Source organism: Pollachius pollachius, assembly GCF_949987615.1.
Source record: "Pollachius pollachius genome assembly, chromosome: 7".
Taxonomy (NCBI): Eukaryota; Metazoa; Chordata; class Actinopteri; order Gadiformes; family Gadidae; genus Pollachius; species Pollachius pollachius.
Window position 1 is genome coordinate 16,149,688 of NC_136940.1, and position 21,348 is coordinate 16,171,035.

At 40.2% G+C, this 21,348-nt stretch overlaps 1 protein-coding gene across 1 annotated transcript; it reads right to left on the bottom strand.

Annotated features, from left to right (window-relative positions):
- Positions 1–1,185: 1,185 nt before the first annotated feature.
- Positions 1,186–20,371, bottom strand: LOC307078285 (desmoglein-2-like protein; the record flags this gene model as incomplete). Its single annotated transcript, XM_079740028.1, has 13 exons — positions 1,186–1,279; positions 8,420–8,595; positions 9,384–9,502; positions 14,100–14,321; positions 15,381–15,523; positions 15,751–15,910; positions 16,148–16,283; positions 16,861–17,046; positions 17,256–17,390; positions 18,627–18,796; positions 19,494–19,632; positions 19,890–20,039; positions 20,339–20,371. The coding sequence occupies 13 exons, from the start codon at positions 20,369–20,371 to the stop codon at positions 1,186–1,188; spliced, it is 1,863 nt and encodes a 620-aa protein (XP_079596154.1).
- Positions 20,372–21,348: the final 977 nt, after the last annotated feature.

Sequence of the window (21,348 nt, forward strand, 5' to 3'; positions counted from 1 at the left end):
TCCTTTTATATATGATAGATTATTTTAGGCAATGGTTTATCTTAAGAGAACTATCCTTCGGGTTAAGATAATTATATATCATACATGAAATGCACATCATGATGCGATTAATGGGTTAAGATGGCTTTAGTACTGGGTTTACAATGGCTAACAATGCTGGTCAATTTGATGAAAACACAATTTTCAATTAAATTGCATGACGGGAAAATGTAATGCCAAAATTCGGAGGCTGAAAGACACAGAATTGTGGACTCTCTTCCTTGCTGACAGTGAATCAAGCATAAAGACGGAGGAAAACTACCCAGGCAATATTCTGCCTTGGGGTTTCAGACTTTGACAGGTGTTGAACATTTTAGAACACAGTGTACAATTTTTGCAAACATTCATGAAGCTCTGTATGGACACTGCAAAAGTTCCATTTAGCCTGTACAGCCCAATGATTTATAATAAAACATATAATAAACACAGCAAAAAGACTTGTTCGGAAGGTTTTACTGCAATGTTATGGGTTTATTTGTACTCCTAAAAATCAAGGAGTTAACTTTGGTCTTTGTTTTTGGGTTTAGATAAGTTTGATAAAGACAACTCGTATACAAAGGTTATTAGCTGACTGGGAAAATACTGTTTTCCCAGTCGGGAATTCATCAGTGGGGTTATACCTTTACCCTTTAATGTGAGACTAGAAGTCTGTGACATTATAATATGTAAATCTATGATGGTTCAACTAGTTACTTCAACAACAACTGAAGCAGTATCAGGAAAAATGCTTGTTTTTTTTTCAATGCAGACAAAAAGTCCTGTTCTGTCATCTAGTGGAATTGCCTTTTTTTTTGCCTGTTCGTACAAAATATATATTTTTAAAATTAAATCACAAACACATTTACTAGTAATCATTTTCTTAACACAATAACATCATGACAATTGAAACTTTGTACGTAACTCTAACACCCATGCAATCCCTAATCTCTACCATTATCCTTTAACACCATTGACAATACACAACATTTGCTCTTTCACTGGCTTCATTCCATGTTAAGACTTTTAAGTCTGTGCGTGTGTGTGTGTGTGTGTGCACATGCCTGTCCGTGTGGGCGTGCATGTCTGCATCTGTGTGCTTGTTTGTGCGTGTGTGTGAACTTACCACGGCTAGGAATAACAGAAGCAGCAAGCCAAACACCCTCACCATCATCCTGTGCAGAACACCTTAACATCCACCACACCAGTCCTTCTCTCTGCTGCTTTTAGGTGCAGCGGCTCTGCAGAATCCTGTTTTTGTGTTCTGGGGGATGGGTGATCAATAGCACAAAGAGTGGCGTCTAAAGCCTTAAATAAATGTCACCTTAAGTTAAGACACGCCTATGTCAACCTTGGCCTCCTCCTTTGAGAGGCTACAACCACTACTACCGTACAGCCCCCTAAGGTATTCACCCACCCCAGTTCAATCCCCCATCCCCCCCTTCCCACCACTCCCTTCATCGTTCCGTGGAACTCCCCTGCATGCTTCGAGAAGGTGTGTCCCTGGTGTAACAGGTGCAACGCGATGGCCTCGGGCCGTGACACTTGAAGGTTTGGCTCTTTCGATCATCTGCATGATTCAAAATGATATGCCAACAACAAAAAACGGGAGTGCTTATTAAGAAGTATGTGCAAATCATAGTTTAGAAATCATCTATTATTTATCTGTTATTATGATGTATTTTATGTATTTGCCTTGAAGACAGATGCCTGGATGAACTCTTTTAAAGGTGGACCGTTAATGCTTATTTTCATGCAGGCTATCAGACTTTTGCCCTGCAGCCTGATCTATACACAGAGAGTGAATGAAGTTTAGATTATTTGATAGTTTTGTATAATATTTACAATTCAATATTTTTGACATTGTAGTTAAGGCGGAAGGCGTGTGTTGCTTAGGCGGCCGCCTAAACTGTAAAGTGATGTGGGAAACCCTAGAGGAACCCAATGTATGCCGTGGGAACATGCCTCACGCAGCTCATAAAACCACTACCATTATGTATAGGATGTCTAAATTTCGAAAGGCAGTCTTCTTTTATTAACTCAGCCCAGCGTTCAAGTTCAAGCTCCAACAAGTTGTGCATACTTGTATAGGTTACACAGTTTACTGCAGAGGTCAGCACGTTTATCAGCTTCTTTTTTTTTTTGATGGACCACTGCAAAAATCTTGGAAAGATATTTTTAAACCTGCGTTTACAATGCAAACAATACAAAGCTAGTTCCCCAGCGCTTTCAAAGCTTTTAACTCACGCAAAAACAACATGTCACCAGACATAACTCATTGTGTTGGGTTTGGAGTCAGAGTGTTGGGTTTTAGCAAAGAATAGGTAGACATAGACATAGAAATAGCGAGGCGATAGATTAGTATGAATAGATTTCTAAACATTTTTCTCTTCTAAACATTAAAAGTCATACCCAACAACAAAGTGTTACTATTCTTGATTTATTTAGTTTAGTTGTACAGAATAGCAGTGAGAATATTAATCCTATGCTGATCTTTTTTTGTTTGTTATTAATTGTAATTCATTGTATGATCATACACAATCCACCATTAGAAAGTGCTATTACAAAGGAATGCATTTCAAGTTAAAACAGGGCAAGCTTCCCTGTGGCATCTCGGTCGCTTTACTTTACTCATCCACAAAATGTCTTCTTTACATAACAGCAGTTATGGGAGGAGTAAGCTTGTTTTCATAAAATCTTCGACCTATCAGAGTCAGCTCTGGAGAAAGTTGTTTGGAGATGTTACCTTTCAGGCATACCCAAAGTGGTGTTGTAGTACCCCCTGGGTCTGAGAAAATGAATTTCAACGGAACCTTAGTGTTAACTTTTTTTATGTGATTAATGTTAATGATTGTAAATACACAAATGTCAAGTAAAACTAATACACCACATAAAATAATACTGAATCTATTTTGAAAAATATTGAATAAAAATCAAATATTGCCGTTACAATTAAAAATAGCACAGAGTGTAGTTGCGTTGCTCCTTTCTCTTCTTGCCTGTATTAAGCTTTCTAAACTATTTCTGCTTTCCACTCTTCTGTTGATATTGTTGATCCGTCTAAATATATGCAGTATTGATAGTTCTGGAGCTAATCCAGAGTTCATGTGTGAAAGGCCTATTATTGTATGTTTGGGGACAAAATGATCTGGGAGTGAGAGAGAGCTCTGGTCTCTTTTATATGAATCAGGGCATTTAGGTTTATTACACTTTATAGATTACATAGTATAAATCTATCCCTACAGGAAGTTCTGTAATTAGTAGGGGACCTACTAATTAGTAGGGGACCTACTTATTACAGAACCTTGGACCACAAGGACACTTGGGAGTGTCCTTGAGCCCTAGGTCATAACTTTGAACCAGGCGTGTTGCTGACTATTGATGGAGTTTCTATCTAAGTAAAGCTCCTCTTTTACCACTGCCACCATCCTCCCACACCCTACCCCACCTGTTTTACCCACTTTATCCCTCTCTCCTCCGAAGATGAACAGACTAGTTACGTCTAACCACGCCACCACCTGCCCCCTTGACCCAATCCCCTCCTCACTCCTCTAGGCTGTCTCGATCAACATCCTGCTATTTTCCTCCACCCTTATCAACTCCCCTCTCACTTCATGCCTTGTTCCAGTGTCCTTCAAGACTGCCAGAATATAGCCACTCCTCAAGTAACCGACCCTTGACACCGCCGACATCCAAAACTACATAATCTCTTCTTTCTTTCCTTTCTTAAAGTCTGGAACATGCCATCTCTAGCCAACTGTCCTCCTATCTCTCACAAAACAATCTGCTTGACCCTCATCAGTCAGGCTTCAAGACTGCACACCCCAGTGAGACAGCTCTCCTTGTGGTGACTGAGTCACTCTGTGCTGCCCTAGCCTCATCCCTCTCATCGGTTCTCCTTCTTCTCGACCTGTCCGAGGCGTTCAACACCGTGAACCACCAGATCATCCTACCTATCAGGTCAAGTGGAATGGCTCCTTGTCTAAACCCTGCCCTCGTGACACTGGTGTCCCTCAAGGCTCTGTACTGGGACCCTTTCTGTTCTCCAAATATACCAGATCCATCGGCTCTGTAATCATATCACACGGTTTTTCCTATCATTGCTACGCTGATGACACTCAGCAATTCCTCTCTTTCCCCTCCTCTGACAACACCCTGATTGCAACACGCATCTCAGAATGTCTGGCAGACGTCAGCACTTGGACGACTGCCATCACCTGAAGCTTAAGCTCAACAAGACTGAGCTCCTCCTAATGCCAGGGAAAGACTTCCCTCACATGGACCTACTGGTCACTGTCGAGAACATCGCTGTATCTCCAACACCAACTGCCAGAAACCTCTGTGTGGTACTGGACAATCAGTTGTGCTGCACCGCGAACATCATTGCGTTGGCCCGATCCTGCAGACTTACCCTCTACAACATCCGCAGGATCCGGCCCTTCCTCACGAGGGAAGCAACTCATCTCCTGTTCCAAGCGCTCCTCATCTCGCGCCTCGACTACTGCAAGCCACTCCTGGCTGGACTCCCTGCCTGCGCGATTAAACCTTTGCAGCGTATCCAGAATGCTGCAATGTGCCTTGTGTTCAACCTACCTAAATTCTCCCATGTGACCCCCCTCTTCCGGGACCTCCATTGGCTCCCTGTTGTAGCTCGTATCAGATTCAAGATGCATACAAGGTGGTCAATGCAATGGTGAAACGAGCTCCCTGCTGATGTAAGAACTGTAGCTGCCCACTTGGAATTATTACACAGGATGCAGAGAGCTTCGACTGGTGTTCACTTTAATTCCAGTCACTTTAATTCTCTCCTCCTTTCACCACTAGCATTTTAACGCCTTCTGACACCGTGAAAACTATGAAAATGGACAGAAATACAAATGCCATAGAACCAGATTCAGTAAATAATCCATAGAAATCATGTTCACATTTTAAACTTAAACAAACAATTTTTTAGTAAACTTAAGCAATGAATTTTACCGTTTTTAAACCGCTATGAGTTGCAGCTCTTGTTCAAATAAAAATAATGACTGTTTTAAATAAGTTTTAAATAAATAAACCACTCTTTTTACAATGAATACACCATTAGTCTCCTACTACCTCCTTCTGCTTCCAAGGGCACTCAATTTGAGCTCAGCCTGCTAGCAGCCCTTCTTACTCACACAAACACCTCGCGGTAACAGTCCTTACACGAGAAATACAATGACACAAAAAACACAGAGCGAACCAATAAAATAACCCTTTACAAGTTTTAACTTGTAGCATGTGGTTTTTGGGGAGCAGGAAGTCTAGCGTCTTTGATAACAGGAAGTAACAAAATAAGAGTGGTGCTCGTCAAATAAAAGTACAACAATTAAAGTGGCATAACGTATAGATGAAATTAACTGCCATTTACAAGAACTGCAGCGTCGCTCACAAGCTACTGCAAAAGACTCAAGACTCACCTGTTCACCCAGAAGACTGCATAGCCATCCCGTCCCACCCCTCCTTCTTGTTGTATGTTGTACGTCCTGGCACTTAATGTACGCACTTACTGTGTTTCGAATTTAGTTATAGTACTGTTATGCAGCATCTTATCCTAGCTATCTTTGTTGCATATAGGGAATGGGTTAACCTAGCAATTATTGGTGCTTTTGCTATGAACATCCTTACTGCACCGACAGTGATATAGTTTTTCACCCTCTTATGACAAATTTACTTATTGTAAGTCGCTTTGGATGAAAGCGTCTGCTAAATGCCCTAAATATAAATGTAAATGTGTGGCTGCTTCGTTCTTTTCTCTTCTTGCCTGCATTTTTCTTTCCAACGTCTTTCTGCTTTCCACTCATCTGTTGATATTGGATGAGTCTAAATAAAATATTATTCATTCTGTAACCCCGGGAATGGTGTCTTTGCATCACTTCCTGTAGGTCTACGAGCCCCATGTTCATCATTTCAGTAGTCTTTTGAAAATAAAATTTGTCTTCCTTTTACTTTATTGATTCATTAACACTTCCAATGTCATGTCATGATTATCTTGTATCACAAAATGTATATATCAAATTGATATGGCGGAAGCAAAGCAGAAATAAACTTCCGGTTTGGCCCACAAAGCCAGCCTGGTCCGTCCCATCATTATCGAAACAAAGAGAAACAAACAGTGGTATTACTTGTCCTGATTATTCTGTTAAACAAAATGTATATATAAAATTAACATTTGCAATAGATTTTTCTGCGGAAGCAAAGCGAACATAAACTTCTGTTGTGCGCAACAAAAATACGTTGTCCTAGTCCATCCGAAAGAATAAGAAAAGTCAACCTCTTTTTAGAAAATCGAAAAGAACACATTACGTAGCAGCTCAGGCAGCGGTGGAGAGTAATGAAGTACAAGTAATTCGTTACTGTACTTAAGTAACTTTTTTGCGTATCTGTACAACGTCAATTAGCGATGGGAATTTCAGCTCTTTTTAGGGAGGCGGATCATTTGGATCAGCTCACCAACAAGAGTAGGCCCGTTCGGCTCCCAAACGGCTCTTCATATTACCACTTATACCTTTTATAATTCAGCCAAATGTAGCCCGTTTTGTCTTATGATTTGTATGTGTAGGCCTATATATCACTTAAATTATTCAATACATCCTATTATTATTCAAAAGTAAAAATTACATTTTCTAATATCAATAAATTGCTGTAGCTGACTGTTTTCATTGCATATGAGCGCAACGCGCATTCCCGCCCCTCGCTAAAAACAATAGCCGCGTTTACATGGACACATCTGATTGAATTAGTAGTGGAAGAACTGCTCAATCGGAATAGAAAAGGATCATATATATGCCTCAATCGGAATACATACTGATCAACACTATGAATGGTAATTGTAAAAAGACACACTGTGAGAAGATATTGTTTCGTTTTGATAAGGAGCCTTGTAATAAGCGGAATAATGTATAGAACGTCGCTGGTCTATACATTATTATAGACCGGCGAAAATAATACCCTTCAGGGCGAAGCAAGACAGCATTTTATGCAGGAAATGCATTTTCTAGTTTCAAATGATATCAGTATCAGATATCACAAATAGCAAACATTGTATTTAGAGTGTTGTTAGCATTTTTTTTCCACTTTTACTGGAGTAATATTATATAGTAATACATAGTAATATTTTACACTACGTATCTCAACATTTACTCAAGTACGTGATCTGAGTGCTTCGTCCACCACTGACCTCAGGTGGCGCAAAGAAAATGATTCCAACAATATCCAAGCTGCCTGGTTTCAGGGACAGCAGCGTCTACATAAATCCCCATCGCAATCATAGGAAACATTGCCTTAACTACCAAGATAAATATAATATACATTGCACGGCTGAAGATTATCAAAATAAAATGCACATTTATCGCTAGAATTATTATCAAAGAAAAAAAGAAATCTTTAAATGTTGCTTTTTCCACTTAGAATATATTGATTGTCATCCATTTTGTTATGGCAGACAGAACTTTGACATGCGTGACGTATTGCTATTTCTTCAATGAGTCGATAGAGTGCTTGAACGTTCAAATAGGTTGTTTATGATGACCTATACAAACCTACTTTATCGTTTAGATTGGGGATCACGTTTTACAGTAAAGGAGAATAAAATATCAATATCTAACACTCAAACATTGAGTTGCCGGCAATTGACATGGAAGATGCCATGCACTGACACCCATGATCTACATCTACTACAAGCCTGATGTCCTCATGTCTTTGGCTGCTAGATCTGACCTTATGTCTATCTGTTTTCCTTGCTGTTGCTCTGGGCAAAGTCAATACCCCCGCTGCCTGTCTTCCGCCTGAGATATACTCCATGTGTTGGTGGTTACTGTTGAATAGTGCTACACTTGGCAAGCTTCCATCAGCTGGCCCTTTTGCCAGCAGGGCATTGCACTGGATCTGTGGTTGAATGAAGCAGGCGACAGGTATCGAAGTGGTGGAGTAGAAGATGGGCTGCTGTTGCACCATGACTAGCTGATTAGCGGAAGGGAGCACAGCCATGCTAACAGCGGCCCGAGGGCCTGGTGGTGGAGCAGTGTTATTAGTGCTTTTGAGAGTGGACGATGCATAGGACGGATAAACGGCGGATGATTGTCTGAAGTAAGCGCTGTTGCTGTTGATGTGTTTGACAGCGGATGATGTGATGTTGCGGTCGGCGCTCTTGACAGTGGATGATGTGTTGATGTAGCCTGGATTGACGGTGGACGATTTTGTAAAGTTAGTGCTGTTGCTGTCGGTGATGATGTCATTGTTTATGTTAACTGTTTTTGACTCTTTGACTTCAGGCCTAGCTGCCCTATGCTGAACCTGCCTAGATTCAGCCTTGAGCAGCCCTGTTTTGTGTGTGAGAACAGTTTTATGGGGATTTGGAGGATGCAGGGGTTCTGGTAAGCACATTCCAGCCAAAGTCTTGAACTTCCAATCCAGGTCGTCTAGGAACTTCAGGTCATTGTCAAATTCCGGGAGGCTGAAACAGCAGCCTGCAGAGCCAACTGAAGAGCCTTTTCCTTCATAGTCGTAGACCAACGGCATGTCAATTGCAAAATGGCTATCAGCCGAATGGCTAGTCCTCTGTGAAAAGACGGCCATAAAATGTTAATCTAAGATTATAACATTCACTGTCATACATACCTGTTACTATGTATAATGTATAAATCCATGTGGTATGTTTCTGTATTTTTACCAACGTTTACCCTTTTACCTATTATCAAAATGGGTGGCTAGGCTATGGCAATCCCTCACCTGTGAGTAGTATTCATATAAATAGGTATTTGAGAGGGCAATGCCTTCATAGCAGGACTTCTCATCTTCCTTTGTAAATGAAGTCATATCCCACCGATGGGTCTCTTCGTTACCTCTGTCTATTTTCAAATTGCCTAAAGACTTTGACTTATGAACAGATTTCATGCTATTGGCCAGTTGGTAGTTGAGAGTTGTCGTATTCAACGTTATATTGGATGTATAGTTTCTGGCCATGTGGGCAAAAGGCCTGGCATCTGTTTTTAGGCTCAGAGAGCTCAATGGAGGGACGGCCTGTAAGTCAAGACAAGAAAGATTTGTTAAAAAGAAAATAGATAAAACCACTGTTTACTTCGATAAACTCATCTGGCTAATAATGTTGTTAAAAATACTTATTTGAGTGAATCAAATCTAAGACTTGAAATGTTTATCTCTGGTCACATGACCATCTAGTTATGTTGTTTCTGTACAACCGACAGTACAGAAACAAACAAAGAAAATGATTCCATTTTCTGAAATGTAGTTATTGTTAACTTAAAAAAATAATGCAGATGATAAACAGCATTTTGACTTGAAAAAAAAAGGAAAAGAAAAAGTCTCAATAGTTCACAGGTATTGACCTTGTCCTCTCCTTGGCCCTCTGTATGGTAGGCAATCAGATGTTCTCTGGTTTCATAAGGAAGTTCAGTGAAGGTCGCCGGCACACCACACAAACAGGTGATCAGTGTCACACCTACAACTGCAACAAAATGGCCACCAAACATAGAAAAACCTTAGTAAATACTACATAACCAAAAACAATGTACTGCAGAGTGAGCAAAAAATGCCAGCGCTAGTTCCTCTTTAAATGCAATATATTTTCAAATCTGAGGTATAATTTAAGAAATATATAGGAGAACCATGTTGCCGATACGTATTCATCTCACTTTCTGAATCTACTAAAATAACATGACATTTATGGACGTGGTCTATGTCGCAGGGGGGCATAGTGTTTTGTTGGACCAAGAGGACAGCTAGGAGCCTATGGGGTGAGGTACCATGGGAAGTAGGAGAGGTGTTTGCGGGTGTGTTGCTTCCCTATTAATAGGTGAATAGGATGGGGATGAAGTGAAGAGCGATTGGAAATAGTGGAAGTAGACTGTGGGAGGAGCCCGAGTTCACAGTGTGTGGCCAGGAGCCAATGCACTCTAGACCAGCCAGAATTGGGAGGGCCTCCCACCTCAGTCGAGCAGGTTGATGACTTTAAGGGTTCGGCCAAACTTTGATTTCTGGGTTCTGATTCCTGCTTATGTATGTTTTAGATTTAGATTTAATGTAGATTTTTATCTGTCCAGCATTTTCTACTTCATTGGCAGAAATAACTCTGCACAAATGTTGGTGTTGTTTGCAGGATTCCCGCAGACACACAGACACACACACACACACACACACACACACACACACACACACACACACACACACACACACACACACACACATACACACACACACACACACACACACAGTATGGCCCAAATCTTTCAGCCAGCGGCATTGTCAAGTTATTAACCTGGACAACAGTAAACCAAATTAAGTCCTCTACATGTGCGGCAAGGTGCAACCGGGCGTGAACGCAACCAAACATCTAAACCTACTTTAGGTTAATTGTAATGGAGTTCAATTGGGTTAGCTGTCTGGGAAGTCAGTATTAGCGAGAAAATAGAGAAACACTATAATACACCTTTGTTCTTCACCAGCATGCTCTGTTTTGCGGAAACATTTAGCATTCATTGGCGTTTGGGGAAAGGTCTCTTATATTGGACTGAGCTGTATGAGTTTTATAGGTTACACTTCAATATTTTTTTCCAGCTTCCACCATCTCGTCTCAACTCTAGTAATTTTCTTTTCATTGCCATTGATTTTATGTGACTGCTATACTCACAAAGTAGAAGCAGAACTCCAAGGAACAGGACCATTATTCCGGATGGCCCAAACTTAAACGATGAAGGTTTAGCTCTGATGGCAGCTCTTCCACCAACACATAGTTTTTCCTCAACACAAGAACACACATTCAGATCCAGGAGTTGGGTATTGGGGCATGACATCCCCTGCTTGTCACGGATCATGAGCCCTACAGTGTAGCGGCCGGGCCAGAGGGATTCAGAGGGCGTCAGGGTAGCGCTAGTATCTGTGATAAGAGAAAAGCTTCTTGGGTCGATGTTGGCAAAATGCCAAAACAGAAATTTTGCAACATGATTAAACATTAAAATCATGAAAAGACATGTGATGCGTCAATAAATCAATAAACAACAATTAAATTAACCAGTTAACCAATATTTTGGGATTATTTAAATAATTAAGTAGCTGAGTGTAATGTTTCCCCTTAATGGCTGGTTCAGACTACACGATTTCAGACTGATTTTGCCCCGATTTGTTCGTCGCAAACAAATTTGCGAGTCATGCACGATTTTGAAAAGTCGGCGACGAGACAAGGTCTTGTAATGTGACATGCTTGCGATCTGCATTTTTTTCGTCTGCGACGTTCGAAAACGCCACGACAAAAGTTTGGCATGCCAGAAAGTTGGGGGTATCGAATGACGTATCCATTGTTGACCTGGAGGGAATCCCGCGAGAATCCCACAGGCAGTGTTTACTAACTAGTAAAGAACTAACTAGTAAAGTAAAGACTAGTAGAGATGCGCGGTTGGCGGACACCATGAATAATCCACGGGTTGGCTGGATTGCGTGAAAGAAATTAATAATTGGAGGAATTGCGGGCGGGTCGCAGTTGAAATAAATAAATAAATAATAAGTAGGTTAACATATTGACTAGACAAACGGCAAACTGACAAATTTGACATTATATTTTTCTATAATCTCCCTGCTTCTGAAATCTCTGCCCAGCGCTCGTCCGTTTTCCATAAGCATTCCACTGTGCGATCATCCCTGCTGCGTATGTTTTCACACATTGTTGAAATCATATGCTGGATGCTTTATTCTTTCTATGTGGCTTTTAGTTCATTGGCTAAGTTCGCTGACAACAGGGGACATTTCATAGTGGTTGGACATTTTAGCGAGCTGACAGGCTTTTGTTGGGACGCGGAACACTCAAAATCGGGATGACATTACAGCTCCTCCACGCATCTCTATTAATAATAATTCATTATATTTATTTATTTCATATAGCGCTTTTCAATGAGCAAAAGACACTTACAGTGAAAGGGGGCGACCTAACTCACCACCACCAGTGTGTAGCACCCACTTGGGTGATGCACGCCGGCCAATCTGCGCCAGAACACTCACCACACACCAGCTTGAGGTGGAGAGTGAGAGAATTAATGAGTCAGCAGACTCATTAATTGTACAGGAGAATTATTAGGGGGGCCAGATTGAATTGGCCTGGTTGGGCCAGGACACCAGGGAAACCCCTACTCTTTGCGATAAGTGTCCTGGGATCTTTTATGACCACAGTGAGTCAAGACCTCGGTTTTATATTTCCTCCGAAGAACGGCACCTTCCACAGCACCCCCGTCACTGCACTGGGGCATTGGGATTGATGAGCGAAGAGGCCAGAGGGAAGAGTGCCACCTATTGGCCACCACCCGACACCACTTAGTATTCCCAGGCGGTCTCCCATCCAAGTACTAACCAGGCCCGACTCTGCTTAGCTTCCGAGATCAGACGAGATCGGGCGTGTTTAGGCTGGTATAGCCGTATTTCTAACTGAGCCGCGTATCTACTAACTAGACTTCACTGCACTACGCAGAGGACCACCATCATAATGCCTACTATAGGAACTTGGGATCCATTGTTATTGACACTGTGAATAGTGTTTTGTTGTTGCGTTACGGCTGCATGTATCGTGAACGATACAAAGAAAACTTGCCTTTGTACTTTTGACTTGAGACGTATTTTTGCTTGTGAGTGAAAATGACTAGCCAGCTGATCAACTGCAACTATCACAGCTGATCACGCGCCTGTAATATAAACAGAGAGGCGTGGCGGGAGTCATGTAACCATGACAACGACTGTTATCAAAATCATTTCAGTGTGGAACGTGGATGCAAAACATTCCGTAAACTATATGAAAACGATAGTGTGGACAGAGATCATTTTCATGGCGAATGTGCGTTTTTATATTTACCCGGGTTAGTGTGGAAAGGGCGTAAAGATTCTAGAGCATCGCACCCTCGAATCTTGTAGTGTGGCCAGTCTTCCGACGAGATAAGGCCCGATTTCCTGGCTCTGTGATCACATAGTGTGACAGGTTAAATCGTGGAATATCTAAGAATCATGTAGTCCGACCAGCCATAATGGCTTAGAGGATTGGCCGCTCTTTTAAGACCCCTGGTTCATTGTTGACGTTGTCTATGTCGAGCTGCTAATCAGCCATGATTTGTTCCACCTCATCCCCTCTCTCGTAGTGTACACACATTCTGAAATTGGGCAGTAAGTGAGGCATTGACATCCATTCTATTCAAACAAGTGTTTAGCAGCTCTTTATGGCTGTATATTAGTTTTGCCTAACACAGGTAAGTGCATAGAATACTTCCCCGACTATATGTTGTTTCTAATAATAGCGCCAAAGAACAGAATAATCCAAAAGTGTTGGTTCTGTGTTTACATTTCACTGTGCATGCTCAGACATACGGACACAGCAAATCGATTGCTTGAACAGTCTAGATAATACATGTATGCATGTGATTTTGAAATGCTAGGTGTATATCTTGTACATCTATATTGTATGTGTATATCTCAAAATTAGATTCTTAATTCAAAACAATTTCTTACTAAAAGTCGATACTCGATTCAGTATACAGGTGGGCATCTACACTGTGTCGAAAGCAGAGTCGTGTACAAATAAAAATATATATTTTCTTTATTTTAATTTTTCTTTTTTCTTTATTTTAAATCCCCAAAAATAAGTTTTTGGGATTTTTGGAAGTTGGAAATTCATAGAAGATAATTATTGTGTGTCTTACCTGGGCTCTGCATATTTTTTCCCCCTACCCCTAATCTTCAATCAGAATTCAAACTGTGTGTTATCTAGATCTAAGTCTGTGAGCATGGGCAGTGGTGTGTAAACACATGGTCAAAACATCTGCATTTGTTTGTGGGCTCTATTGCATAAAACTACCTATCCAGGACAGGTTGTATCTGCTTATTTCTGTTCGAAAAAAACATACACCCTGAAAGGGGTTGAGTTGATGTGCTGATTTTCATTTTGACACAGAAAAGATCAACAATTAAAATGGAGTTTTAGCAAGCCTTCCAAATCCTTTAAGGTAATTCATGCTTATTCAATTAAAACTATAATTGATTTAGTCTAAAGCATATTTTAAATGGAGGGTTCCTACCACTGCGCGGCTCAAGACCCCATAATCCTGTGGTTTCAATAGGTACAATGCTGAAAAGAAATGGGGCACCGTTGGGCTCTGCATCGTTGTCCGTTGCTGTAACTATGACCACCTGAGTGTTGGAGCAGATGTCTTCCAGGTTGTTGGTCAATGTGGGGCAATTGTCGTTGGCATCTGCCACACGAATTGCTATGGTCCCTGTGGCTGTCATGGAGGGAACACCTATAGGTAAAAAGCAAAAAGATGAATGACAACAATCGTTTGTTAATACACAGCCCTTAAAGTCAGCATTAATGGTCTGTGTGTTTTTGTTCGTCATCCAATCCTCAAATGTAATGACCTCACCAAGTATCTGTGCTTGGTAAACAACTTTGTTATCTCATGGAGAGGATACAAATTTATGTCCCACAACGGAAAACATGTATCATATTAGAGTCGGAGAATAAAGCCAATCCGAGGAACATGGCCTCAAAGCTTTCTTTCAAGTTTTGTGACAAATGCGAAACAGGTTGCTGTCTGAAGAAGTTGAAGCACAGATTGTTGAACTCCTCAAAAGAAAAGGGCTCCATTTTCGATGCCTTATAAGTAAACGTGAGCAATAACTGTCACAACTGCCAAGATGCTTGTCCAGTGCAATTATCTTAAAAGTCGCGGAGCTACTGAGGCTGGTGAAATGTAAACAAGGTTGTGAATACATAAGCCTTTATTGACAGTGGAAGTACAGGTACATATTATACTAGACCATGAAGGACCACAAATCAACTACAATGGGTAAAGGTGCCAAGCAGCCAAAGGTCATTCTACTCTCAAGTTCTCAGGCCTAGTGGATTACATCCAAGTTGGAATTTAAGCAAATGAATGGCAGTGTGTACCTTCTGATTAGTGCCAGAGCCAATGCCTTTGGAACCATAGAAAATAATCAATGGCAAAGACAATTGAGCATATACTACGTAGCCTCACCTTTAACTCACAAAGGTGTAATAATAAAGGTGGAACTCTTTTAATAATTTCACCAATACCACTCAGAATCAGACAAGTAAGAACAGGGAGATGTTTGATGATCAACAGTTGAAGTAAATTGTATAAAAAGCCCTGATCGCCCTATTGTATACCACTTACTGATGTAATGTATGCAAAGAGGTGGAATCTGAAGCCCATCCACTAAGAGGCCCTTTCATAAGATATTATTTACCATGATGAACCATTTGTGAGTGGCAAAGGGTTGGTACAATCTATATTTTCCATTTTTCACATTCTTAACATTCTTTCATGTCAACTTACCATGTGACAAGCAAAGTATTGTAGCATAGTACGTTCCATTGTTCAAGAATGGGGACTCTCTGTCTGGGACCTTATTAAGTCGAATCTCTGCTGTTACAGGGTCGACAGTCAGCCAGTTGTCCTTGTCCTCACCTTTGGCATATCTGTGGTATTTAAAGGAAGCATTTAAAAATATATATTTTTTCCTTAATACCTGTAATAATATAAATAAATAATAATAAAACAAATCACCTTCAACTCGTAATTCTTAATTGCAAATTAATATATCTACTGTAAATCAGTGTCTAACAAATAGTTTATGCCATCCAAGCTAAAGTTGTCTCCTACTGTGATAGCCCAAATAGATCACCAAGGAATCAGTTCAACTCACTGGACATTCTCTGCAGGCTTTCGCGAATCTTCATCAGTAGCTGAGTAGATGCCGATTACTTCTGCCAATATATCTGAGTCTGGGTTCTCTGAGACTTGCAGAGACTTTACTTTGGGTGTGAAGGCTGCCCCCTCTGGCTTATTTTCCACTACTATGTTCACTGGGTAACTTTTAACATTTGGCTTATTCTTTTTTACTGGTGTGATAGTTCCAATGGATGCACCAGCCCCAACCCCGACTCCACTTGCTGCTACAGCACCGTCTGCCCATCCTTCTCCGTCACCCTTTCCCCCTGCAACATTGCCAACCCCTACACCTGACCCTCTTCCTCCTACTCCTAGTCCTTCTCCTTCTCCTTCACCCCCTCCTTCTCCAGCTCCTCCCACTCCTCCTCCACCTTCTCCTTCCAGTCCTCCACCTACTCCTAGTCCCAGGCCCCCTTCTGCAGCGCCGCCCAAACCAACAACAGGTGAAGCCTTGTTGGACACAACCACACCAAGCTTAATGTCAGGAGTCTCTTCAAAATCAACGGGCTGGAGAAGCAGAAAGAAACACGAAGGCTATGTATTGGTCTTCAATGTAGCAATCTGATAAATACTGTAAAATCTGTAACCAAAGCAAGGCCATACCAAAAACGTTATCACTGACTGCACACATTTAAACACACAAAATATAAATATTTTGTAATGCAAATCATATAGCTCATCTTCCCAATGATATAAACAGGATGGCCGGGGTTGCACTGTTAATATTAAGCTATTATACAGTTATGTTTGAAACGGGTGGGAATATATACACAATATATTATAAGTAAAAGATATATCTGAATTTTTAGTACTTTAGTATAGTAATTTTACTTGAAAGTTTGTTCAACATCAATGCATGTATGCTTTCAACATGGTAGCAAAATATGCATAACATATATCTATTCGATAGGCCACTTGTTGGCCAATGGTGTGTTCAATTGTTTCATTGGTTGATCAAGTTGGCTTTCAATTGGATAACTATGTGACCCAGTAACATAGTATATCACGTATAGGGTTCGGTTTGTAAGCATTTAGCACAGTACTATAATGTATGTTCTGCACATTTTCAAAGGCGCATAACTACCTTTTCCAGCCGGAGTATTCCTTCGTTGGTTACAGGATCAGTTTTAATGCTAAAAATGTTGTCATCATTTCCAGTGATAATATCAAAAACAGCAAGCCAGTTTTCTGTGTTTTCCTCATCAAGGTCCAGCGCTTTCAGTCTGATAACCTCTATGTGGGCTACGTTTTCCACAATGCTGCACGAGTACTGCAGACACCAAAACAAAAGGAAAGAAAATCTTTAAAGAGAATTGAATAAACATTTGACTCTTAACTAATTTATTTAGCACCCTTTTTAGCAAAATAATTAAATTTGAAAGCACATTTGGGTGCACCAACATTCATTCCTTTTACACTAAATCCTAACTCCCAATCCCTTTTATCTAATGAATCTAGAGATAAGAAAAGCGGTTGAACCTCATCTTTCTCTAAGGTTGGTATGTTGTCGTTGATGTCTGTCACTTCGATATTGACCGTGGCAGTGGCGGTATTCCCCCCCGGCGCTCCGTCCATGTCGGCTCCCTCGATGGTCAACGAATAGAAACTCACTCGCTGCACACAAAAATATATAACAGGAAAAAAAAAACATTGAATTGAAGGACCTTTTTGGTGTCATATAGGTCAATATCCAACTGCCACATGTGTTGCTTGAACCCAGACTTGCATATTAAAAGTAAAACTAATTTTTGAAATGTAGTGAACATTGGCAACATTCTTCATCCTGCGTGTGGTCACACACTAATGTTCGGTTTTATTTGGAAATGTGTCATGTTATGTTGATCATGATTCACTCTCAATGCCATTTCATGTCTTAAAGGGGCCAACACAAAATGAAAAGGTGGATTTAATTGGTTACCTTAAGTTGAATGACTTGATGATAGTACCAGGGGCGTTTCTAGGTTTCATAAACATCCGGGGCTTAGCCCACAGGGAAAATGAAAATGTGTGCATAGCGTGCGGCAAATATTTTGTATTTTTTTTCTTTATTGTGCATGCAACATTTTCATAATGCTTTACCTATATAAACAAAATACACAGTTTATTATAGCTTTAAATAGCTACCTGACTGCTGTGCTGCTTATCCCCAAACATCTAAAGTTCCATTCAAGTTATATATATATATATATATATATATATATATATATATATATATATATATATATATATATATATATATATATATGGATCTGACTGGGGATAGGATAGGTTAATTCACTTGAGGTGGTAAACAGTCTGGTAATGTTTTTAAACAGTTTATTCTCTTGCCAGAAGGACTATCTAGAAGGAATAGGCTACTTTATTTTGAGATGTCCCTGGAATCCCAATGTTTCTTTCAAAATAACTAACTACCATCAGAATCATTTCATCCTTTCTAGACTGAATTTAATAAATGCATTCCATAGTTACCAGTAAATATACCATTATTATTTTTTTCTTTTTTTAAAAAATTATATTCGGGTCTAATTAAATAATATCCGGGGCTTTAGCCCCAAATAAAACAGCCTAGGGACGCCAATGGATAGCACATTATAGATATATTATGTATTAACCGCAAATTGCCTTCACCAGCGTTAGCTGACAATGTTTTTTATTCATTAGCTTTGCCCTATGGTAAACTGTAAACCACAGCAGGGCAAGTGATAGCTGGCTCTACCCTTGCTACCGTACCAACCCTCCCACTTTTTCCTGCCCTAACATTCAGTTCATGGAGATGCCTCATGAAAGAAGTTAGAAAAAGGCCTTCTGACTTTATAGGGCCTTTGAAAAGTTTGAGGAATTTAGGCCTACCTCTCTGTCTAAGGTTGCATCTGTGACATAGATTAATCCTGTGCCTCTTTCTATGTAGAAATGGTTAGAGCTGTCTTTGGGCTCTTGCTTCATAATGCTGTAGGCGATCTTTGAGTGGAGCGTGTTGATCTTGTCAGCATCTGTTGCGTTCAGCTGGGCCACCAGAGTGCCTGTTTGAACAAATGGAAATATTTTGCCTTACAGTAATGCAAGTCAAGGTTTTAAAACCTGCAGCCAAACTGAATTATTAGAACTTTAAGCAAATGCACTATAATTTACAGATAAGGGCTTCTCTATACAAAATGATGTGCGGATATGAAATACACTCTTACTCAAAATTCAAATTCAGAATGTAATTACACCTTATAACACCTGTAAACAAAGCTCACAACAAAACGGAAGCTGTGCTATGCTTTGAATAAACCAGTGTTACTGCAAGGAAGCAGGAAATAAAAATGATGATTTAGAAAACCTCTACCACCTACACATCAACAACATGCAGCAACACGTTTTGGAGTGAAAATCAATGTGCTCTGACTGAACCTAGCTTTTGATTAAATATACAAAGGTGTGCCTGAAATATCTGCCGGTGAGATGATGCCGAAGTCTGTGTGTGTGTAAGTGTGTGTGTGTGTGTATGTGTGTGTGTGTGTGTTTGTGTGTATGTGTGTGTGTGTATGACTTTAGTTTTAGAATTGAATGGTCAGGAAACAGCCATGGTTGGGGTTTTTCACAATGCCTACGCTCTCCAACCTATTTAACAGCTCATTGATATCATTGAACAGAAGAAATACACACGCTATAAATATACATATATTTATATATCGACATGTAATGGACTGAATGGTACACATGTAAGGGCCCTACCTGCTGGGCTCGACTCAATGACTCTAGCTGCAGGCACTGACACAAAAACAGGTGGGTTGTCGTTCTCATCCTCCACCTCAATCATCAGCTCGATCCTCTCGGCCACTGTCCCGTTGCGGAATCGGGCCACTCCAGTGAGCTGTCGCACAGAAGACAATCTATTCTCAGAGAAACTAAATGCCTGCTATATTTCCAAGCAAAAACATATGGGAAATGAGTTTTAGCGTTTTCTTTGTTTTGATCACAGCACTAGATGGGCAGCACTGCAGCACCAATTAATTTGAGATTTAGAAAGTATATGTGAAAACCGAAGACTTGAACCAGCCTTTAAACCCTTTAATCATGTCATATATAATGATCATACATTATTCATTAAGATAATCGGATTGCACTCACAATGTAAGAAGCCCTTTCCTCTCTGTCGAGAACATCAAAGATGCGGACCTGCCCGGTGGTCTCTTCCACAACAAACAGATTATAGGGCTCCTCGCTGGCCCCGTGTCCAAACAGAGTGTAGTACATGGTGCGATCCATGTCTGACTTTATCTGGAGATCAGGCACACATGTCACTTTGGTGACAACAGAATTGGATAACAATTCTTTGTTATCCAATTCTGTTTGAAAAAAAAAGAACCCAAAGCAAGTAGAAAGTGAGCAATAGCCAATAGCAATGTCAAAACAGGAAGATCTAGGTGGATCATTAATAAAAATAAAAACAACAACAATTGGACAGTAATCTAGTCTTGAGAGGCTCAATCTTACCTATTTGGACTTTAATACAACTCTTTTTCCAACCTGGCATTAGAGAAACAGCTCATACATCATCATTACAAATGGAACCCTACCTTGGCCACATATAGTCTATCCGTGTAGTCCATATTTTCTCTGAGTTTTTGCGCTGGGATAATCCAGTTCCTTTTTTGTCGTCTCAAAACACCACGCACATGGCTCTCCCCACCTCTGGTTGCCCCAGAGAGCTGCAAGAACAGTAATTAATAGCCCTACGTGTTTATTTGATAGTTCAACTGTCATGCTCTGTCTTTCTTTATTTTGTTCCTTGTTTTATTCTCCCCGTCCACCAGATGTCTTTCGACTTTTCCCTCACTTCACAGATCCTGCCTCTCACAGCTGCAATTACTTCATTCCCCTCACCTGAACCTCCCTGTCAATATTTCCACCTCATTCGATAGTTTCTCCCTTTATATACCAGTTCACTTCACTTGTTCCCTCGTCGGTTCTTTGTTTTTTGTCATGTCTCTTGTTCCTTGTGGTTTCCCAAATTCTAAGTGTTTTTCTGTTTTCATGGATTTGGAAGTATTATTTTTTTTTATTTAAGAATCTTTTTTGTTACGTTTCATGAGTTGTCCTATCCCTCCTTATTCCAGCTGCCCAACCTCCACCTGACCATTAAAACTCGCCTTTATTGTTTCTGATATGATATTGATGATATTATTCTACATTGACAATATTAAATATTTCCTATCTCAATATTAATTAAAAAGTCATTATCAGTATTTCATGTGTATCAAAGTGAACTCACTAAGATAAAGGTGCACAAATCTGAATATTCTATAAAAAGAATACTATAAGGTAGCGTAAAACTGTTTATTGACAACTTGTTTTTTTTCTCATGGTTTGATAAATAAAGAAAATAATTTTGAAGGTCCACTATGATAAGAGCTTGCTGCAGTGGCCTCTGAGCAGGGAGGGGCAACTGCTTCTCAAACAATATTTCATATTGTTTGTATACAATTTGATATGCATAAACAAAACATATCAACAGTATATATATGTTTATACATATAGCTACTGTTGACGGCTAGTATTACAAATAACACACTTTTAACTTAAATGA